General features: G+C 47.3%; 1 protein-coding gene across 1 annotated transcript; it reads left to right on the top strand.

Annotated features, from left to right (window-relative positions):
* Positions 1-4,396: 4,396 nt before the first annotated feature.
* Positions 4,397-7,335, top strand: LOC122862117. The gene is made up of 2 exons (XM_044167373.1): positions 4,397-5,435; positions 5,599-7,335. Exons 1-2 carry the CDS (start codon positions 4,927-4,929, stop codon positions 6,014-6,016), a joined length of 927 nt encoding a protein of 308 aa, XP_044023308.1. The 5' UTR covers positions 4,397-4,926; the 3' UTR covers positions 6,017-7,335.
* Positions 7,336-7,660: the final 325 nt, after the last annotated feature.

The following is a 7,660-nucleotide window of genomic DNA, read 5'->3' as shown; positions in this document are numbered from 1 at the left end:
CCAGCTTCCCTGTCGCTCGCCTGTACCGTCGCCCAGCGACTTGCCAGCTTCTGTGCCCACAGGTTCGTCGACTCTGTCTCCACTCTGCTCACCTGCTCACCTGCTCCTCCGCACAGCGACCCACAAGCTCCACTGCCTTCTCCAGCCCCTGCACCGCGGCAATCATCACTCCCTGTTGGATGGCAACAGCCAGCACCCCCTGCAGGATGGCAACAGACCGCACCCCCGGCAGGATGGCAGCAGCTAGCACCCCTTGCTGGATGGTAGCAGCTTCTCGCCACCGGACTCTCTGCCGGACCGCAGCATCTCCTCGCCCCCGGACTCTCCGCCAGGCCTCCTGTGACCTTCCTCCTCCAGATGGTGTTGATCTTCATCACAGACTGCATGAGATCAGCTCCACACCTGTCAAGCCCTGCTCTGCGCCTGTCCAACCCCTGAGCCGCCTGCCCGAGGTCCCCAGCTCTGTGCCTGTCCAGCCCCCGGGCCATCCGCCCGAGGTCCTCAACCCCGTGCCAGGCCAGTCCCTGGGTCGTCCACTGGAGGTCCTCAGCTCTACCCTGGTTCTGCTACCGGGTCGTCTGTCCGAGATCCTCCGTAACATCCAGGACCGGGCTCTGGGTTGTCTGTCCGAGGCTCCCAACTCTACACCTGTCCAGGCTCCGGGTCGTCCATCCGATGCTCCCAATTCCGCACATGCCCAAACCCCAGCCGTCTGCCCGGATCAACCCGCTCCCCGTGGTGGAGGATGACCTCCACGCAATCTTTGTGCAATTCATCCATCTCTCAAGGAAGTGTATATATATATATGTGTATATATATATGTATATATATATATATATATATATATACACACACTTCAGAGATAGCGGCTAGATAGATCAATTGTTAAGTCACAGGACTTTCACACGGGGGACTGGTTCGAATCCCCCTCGGGACGCAATGAGCAATGACCCATCATCCAGTGTGGGTCCTTAGGCAAGACCCTTCACGCTACTGCCTACATCATGATGATGATTGAGTGACAATGAAATACATGAGATGCCAGCTCAGATGTCGCCCAGCCAAACAAGGTCTGCGTCAGGTGGTGGGGAACCAGAGCACCATGATGAAAAATGGGCTACTGGAACAAGACGGAGATGGGCGAGAAACGATAACAAGGCTCTGTTGGAATGCTACTACTCCAGTAACCCTAGTCAGAGGGGTTACATGCAAAGGATGTGGGATGAATGGTTACTTCAAAACCCACAATCAAGGCTTACAGTGAAACAACTAGTAGCTCAGTGTTCCAACATCCACAAGCGGCAACTGCTATCACAACTTGAGATTGACGAGATACAACACAAATGCTACGGCAAAGGGGGGCCAGGACAACAGGTCAGAGGGGGGCCAACGGCGGCTCCCCAACCGGAGATTGGGTCCGAAGCCCCAACAAGTGCAATCACGCTGAACGAGGCAGCGACTGACCTGAAAGATAAGATCATGGCGAGGATGAATGCAAGGCAACCCCGACGCCAATTACAACGGCTAAGTGAAGTACCATCAGAAAGTCTCCTGAAACCAATGAGCTGATATACGCCTCAGCAGCAGTGATCCTCGAGATGCTTGGCTATAAGAGCAACCATGGGAGCCATGAGAAACAGTACCCACCATGGAAACGAAGGCTGGAGGCAAAAATCAAGGAGGCACGGAGAGAAGTGAGCCAATTGACAGAGGCTGAGAGAGGTGCAGAAAGCAAGTACCCAAGAAGTACAACCAGAGAAGAAGCACTCAAAACTGCCAAACAAAGGCTCCAAGCCTTGGCCAGCCGCCTAAAGAGGTACACGAGAGATAATGAATCCAGAAGAATAAACCTGTTCGCAACTCAACCTGCGAAAGTGTACGCTCAATGGCAGGGTAAGAACAGCAGAGCAGACCCACCAAGGCTGGAAACTGAACAGTACTGGAAAAGTATATGGGAGAGGGAGGCATCACACAACATCGATGCACAGTGGCTGGTGGCTCTGAGAGAGGACCACAGCAACCTCCCTGAACAGAATCCAGTCACCATCACAGCGGCAGACATCCAAGAAAGAGTCTCAGGTATGAAAAACTGGACAGCACCAGGCCCTGACAGGATCCACACCTACTGGCTAATGAAGCTCACTGCACTCCACGAGCACCTAGCAAATGAACCAGCTGCTAAGAGATGGGACGCACCCTGAATGGCTTACCGAAGGGCGTACAATTCTGATCCTGAAGGATCCCGCAAAGGGTACCGTCCCATCCAACTCGGCCAATAACCTGTCTCTCCACAACATGGAAGCTCAAGTGGACACATGGATCAATACATGAGCAAAGCACAGAAGGGCATTGGCAAAGGAACCAGAGGATCCAAACACCAACTCCTGGTTGATAGAACAGTCACCCAAGACTGCAGAACCTGACACACCAACCTGTGCACTGCCTGGATTGATTACAAGAAAGCATATGACTCAATGCCACACACATGGATCACTGAATGCTTGGAGATGTACAACATCAACAGGACTAATTTGGCAGAGCACTCGGGGTAGTGACCCCCAAACTGGAGGAGTGGCTACAGCAGATCCCTGGAAGAACACCAGACATCTCGGTCCAGAAAAGTGCAGTACTAGGAACAGCAAAGATACTGCACAGAACCCTCAAGCACCCAGACCTCTGGTAGAGGACCCGAGCTCGAAGGATGAGACCACCCGCGGAGTGTATATATATATAAAGACTTCGTCCTTCACCATCCGCTCGGGTCCTCTACCAGAGGCCTGGGAGCTTGAGGGTTCTGCGCAAGTTTTTATGTCATGTGACATGGACCCAGGCCAATAGAAAAGAATAGGACAATAAACCAGACGCAAGTACCTTGTGCGTCTGTATGAGATGTCAAGGGGCGTGACAAAACGTCGGCCATTTAACGACCTGGGAATGAGAACCGGTTGGTATGTATGCAAAACTAGTTTTGTAGTAAAACAAAGGGGCTCCATATAGACAACTATGCTGTCTCTGGCTTGGGTGATTAATGTGACAACCCCAACAATCCTCCTTTAATTTTTTGTGATGATATTTTCAATACTTAAACATGTTGCTTTCAAAATGTTGATAGAGGCTGTGACAGGTCCTTTGTAGGTTCAGCAATTTCCGAAATCATTGTATGAGGTTTCTCCTCTGGTTCATCAGTGCTGATTCCTACAGCATTCTCTTCTGCTTCTTGTGTTGGGAATGTAAGATTTTGTTGTTCACATAAGACATTCGGCATAGTCAGCCATTCAGGGCATATTTTCTTTGTCATCTTCTTTAATAAATCCCCATCTTCCCCAAAATGTATTAACTGATATGTTATGCTGAATTGACAGTATAAGAAGAATGTGAAGCTTGATATCATGCTGATGCAGACAAAGAACAATGATCTATGAAAAAACAAGGACTGTTTCTTTTTATGAAAAATGAAGTGTGTCTGATATTGTTTACAAAGTATGGCTCGCTATTTTGTGTAATGATGATTTTGAGTGTATTTTTCAGTGACGTGATAATGTGGGATACAGTCTCATTATTGTAAGTCCTTGCTTGCAACCCCAATGACATATTTCAAAGAATGTTTTCAACTGATTTCGTGTTGCCTTAACCCTAATATTAATCAATTAAAAGTTACTTGATGTTACATATTAGCCTATTATGATGTATTATGATAGCCTTAGTCTGTCTTCACTCCACTAGCCTCAATTAAGTGTTTAGTCTCTTTGATTAGCTAATGAAACAGGAAATGTAAATATGCATGTACACAACAAATTCATTCATCATAGCTAACAATAAAATAAAATGCAAGTAAAAATGTTATCTCTGCTCCACACACACACCACAGGGGGCTGTGTCTGTCTACTAGGGGAAAGAAATAACCCCTCTCTTTTGCATGCCTCTCAGAGAGACAAAGGACATCCCTGAGGTTCAAATATTGCTGAAATGGACATTGACTTGTGAGATTTTATTTTACTATTTCATTTACTGTTACAGATATATGTATGTATAAGCCTATATACAGAGACACATGTATGTGCATTGCCATAATAGTGTAACATATATTACCATGCATGACAGTTAATTAACCCTGTCTGTTACTCTTATTCATAAGTGGATAATATCTCAACTGACCCATGGAGGGACCAACGGCTCACAGAACATGTTGGAGAAATGCTGACATCCAACTTTGAGCCAACTCTAAAAAAAGGAAGCCTGCTAAAAGGTGCCTGTGCCATTTCTGAGATCTAACACGACAACACGACGGTACAGAGAAGGAGAAATAGAGAGAGATGGAGATGGAGCAAAAGAGACTTGAAGACTTAACTCTTAAACAAAGAAACTTTATTAGCACTTCTAAACTGCTGCTAAATAATCATGCTCCATTCTGCTGCAGCTCTTGAGTCCTAACCAGGACTGTAACTAACTTTAAACTCAGTTAACATCTGGCAGACACTCGCACCACATTGCCATCACACCCGAATGTCATCAGCCTGATTATGGAAGAAGAGACCCGACTCGAACCAAAGTTGCCCTCGTAGGACTATCTGGAAACATGGAACTACGGGGAGTTTCAAAGAACCACCGAGTTGTTCACTCTGTCCTTGGCAGATGGTTGATGCAGAAAGTAAAATAGGTTAGAGATGAACAATTTTACTCCTGACGTGTTAAGGCAAAGTCCATCTGCTTTAAAAAGAAGTCTCCGGTCCCGGAAAAAGTTGAAATTGTCAGTAAAGTGCACTGAATGGACAGTGCTTGCAGTTGATAGCCATGTGAGTTGAGTGCCAACAATCTGCTGAATCTCTCAACTCCTCTTCTGACAGGGGTTAGAGGGCCACTGATAAACACCTCAACATTCAGAGAGCTGTGTTCAACAGATCAATAAAGTCCAATTTCAGCACTTCAATGATGTTTTTCACAGTTGGATGTGTGATAGTGAGCCACTATATGCAGGATTCTTTCTGCCAAGTCGGAGACCATATCCTTGGGAAAGCAGAGTGGTTGGTGTTCTTCCTGCACATGCTTCATCTTTTACAGCAAAATCACCCACAATCAGATTTTGAGGCCCAGTTCTTAGCTTTCCCTGTATCATTTTACTTTCTAATTTACTCTCAGTCCTTACCCTGCTGTGTGAAGATGATATGTTATCCTGGTCATCAGAAAGAGATCCAGGGTCCTGCAACAGTGGTGCAAATCTGTTCTCCAGTTGCACACTTGGTTGTTGGACAGGTTTGCTCACTGTGCAATAAACTGGATGAACTTCAGCTACTGGTGAGGAGACTTATATTCATCTTCTGTTTTATGTTTCACAGAGACATGGCTGTGTGGAGCAATACCGGACTCTGCACTGCATTTGGCAGGCTTCCAACTCTTCAGAGCAGATTGCGACACAGAACTTTCCAGCAAAACGAAAGGTGGAGGTATCTGTTTTTACATCAACAGTGGCTGGTATAACAATGTGACAGCGATTCACCAGCACTATTCTCCTGATCTGGAATATTTATTCATAAACTGTAAACCTTTTTACTCCCCCCGTGAGTTCGTTTCATTCTGGTCTGTGTTTATGTTCCACCGCAGGCCAACGTGCAGGACGCACAGCATGCTCACCAACCAGATGCTGTGTGTGGAGCGGACAAACCCGAACTCCTCAGTTATTTCCCTCAGTGACTTCAACAAGGGAAATCTCAGCCATGAACTCCCCAAATACAGACAGTTTATTAAATGTCCGACCAGAGAGGAAAATATTCTGGATCACTGTCACACTACATTAGGCAGTGCCTATCACGCTGTCCCCCGCACTGCACTGGGACACTCTGACTACATCATGGTCCACCTGATTCCTACATACAGGCAAAAATTAAAGCTCTGTAAACCTGTTGTGAGGACGTCTAAGCAGTGCACCAGTGAAGCTATGGAGGACCTTTGGACGTGCTTGGACTGCACTGACTGGGATATTTTCAGGACTGCAGTCTGGATGAGTTCACAGACGCTGTAACATCATACATCAACTTCTGTGAGGACTGCTGTATACCATCATGCACCAGGGTGAGTTACAACAACGACAAACCCTGGTTCACAGCTAAACTCAGACAGCTAAGGTTGGAAAAGGAATAGGCGTTCAGGAGTGGAGACAGGGAGAAGTTTAGGGAGTCAAAGTACAGGTTTAGCAAGGTGGTGAGAGAAGCTTAACGACTGTACTCAGAGAGCCTACAACACTAGTTCTCAGCCAATGGTTTTTGTCTGGAGGGAGCTCAGACAGATCACCAGCTAAAAACCAAAAGCCCCCCACTCTATTAACGACTTCTTCCTGGCCAACCAACTGAATGAGACAATGGGACAGTCCTGACACCATCCCCTGTGCAGCAGGGGCCTGGGCCTCTCCACAACTAGCCACCCCAGAGGCTCACCCCTCTTCCTCCCTGATGGGACCTCAACAGACTGTTCAGGAGGCAGAACCCCGCAAAGCAGCCGGGCCAGACTCAGTCTCTCCATCCACCCTGGAGTACTGTGCCGATCAGCTGTCTTCGGTGTTCACAGACATCTTTAACACCTCACTAGAGACATGCCATTTTCCAGCCTGCTTCAAATCCTCCAACATCATCCCCGTTTCCAAAAAAACAAGGACCACAGGACTACAGACCTGTCGCCCTGACCTCTGCGGTAATGAAGTCTTTTGAGTGCCTTGTGTTGCCCCACCTCAAATCCATCACAGACCCACTCCTGGACCTTGCAGTTCACCTACAGAGCCAACATGTCTGTAGATGATGCAGTAAACATGGCCCTTCACTTCATCCTCCAGCATCTGGACACCTCAGGAACCTACGTCAGGATCCTGTTTGTGGATTTCAGCTGCGGCAACGTCGTGCAGCAGCTGAAGAAATTCAACCTGCCAAAGACACTTCTACACCACCATCATTCAGTCCTCACCACCTCCATCACCATCTGGTACGCTGCTGCCACTGCCAAGGACAAGGGCAGACTGCAGCGTATCATTCACTTTGCAGAGAAGGTGATTGGCTGCAATCTACCTTCCCTCTAGGAACTGTACACCTCCAGGACTCTGAGACATGCAGGAAAGACTGTGGCTGATCACTCTCACCCTGGACACAAACTGTTTCAGACACTCCCCTCCAAGGGGAAATCTTACACCACAAAAACAGTTTCTTTCCGTCTGCAGCTGGCTTCATCAACAAGGCCCGGGACACCCACTGACACTGACTCTCATACCCACCCAACCTCCCACTTATAGTACAGCATACTCATACTGTAAACCTTTGCATATTCCCATGTAAATATTTTGCACATTGCACATCCCTGCACAAACTGTAATTTAAATAGCAATCACACTCTACATATTCTTTATTATTTTCTTGTAATATTTTTTATATTCTTTAATAAATCTATTTGGCTATAAAGCTGATTCTGATTCTCTTGCTAACTTTCCCTTTCGCAGCTGTCCATGGCTGTGTCCTACTAAGAACAGGGGTTAAAGAGGTGCTCTGCCTGGATGATAATGCAAGCCAGCCAGTCGCAACACAAATCTCAGGGCGCTGGGCTCTGCCTGTTACTCGTCCTCCCATTTTCCAGGGAAATTATTTACTCTTAGGATTTGCACCAAGAGTTCCAGGGACGACTACTT

This window comes from Siniperca chuatsi, linkage group LG15 (assembly GCF_020085105.1).
Source record: "Siniperca chuatsi isolate FFG_IHB_CAS linkage group LG15, ASM2008510v1, whole genome shotgun sequence".
In the NCBI taxonomy this organism is placed as follows: domain Eukaryota; kingdom Metazoa; phylum Chordata; class Actinopteri; order Centrarchiformes; family Sinipercidae; genus Siniperca; species Siniperca chuatsi.
Note: the sequence above shows the minus strand (reverse complement) of the source record. Positions and strands in the feature narration are given on the sequence as shown.

Excerpts from the sequence above, each read along its gene's own strand:
- LOC122862117 (XM_044167373.1), top strand. The coding sequence starts at position 4,927 with ATGATGTTTTTCACAGTTGGATGTGTGATAGTGAGCCACTATATGCAG. Across the intron at positions 5,436-5,598 it reads ACTTTCCAGCAAAACGAAAG|GCCAACGTGCAGGACGCACA; the intron begins GTGGAGGTATCT and ends GTTCCACCGCAG.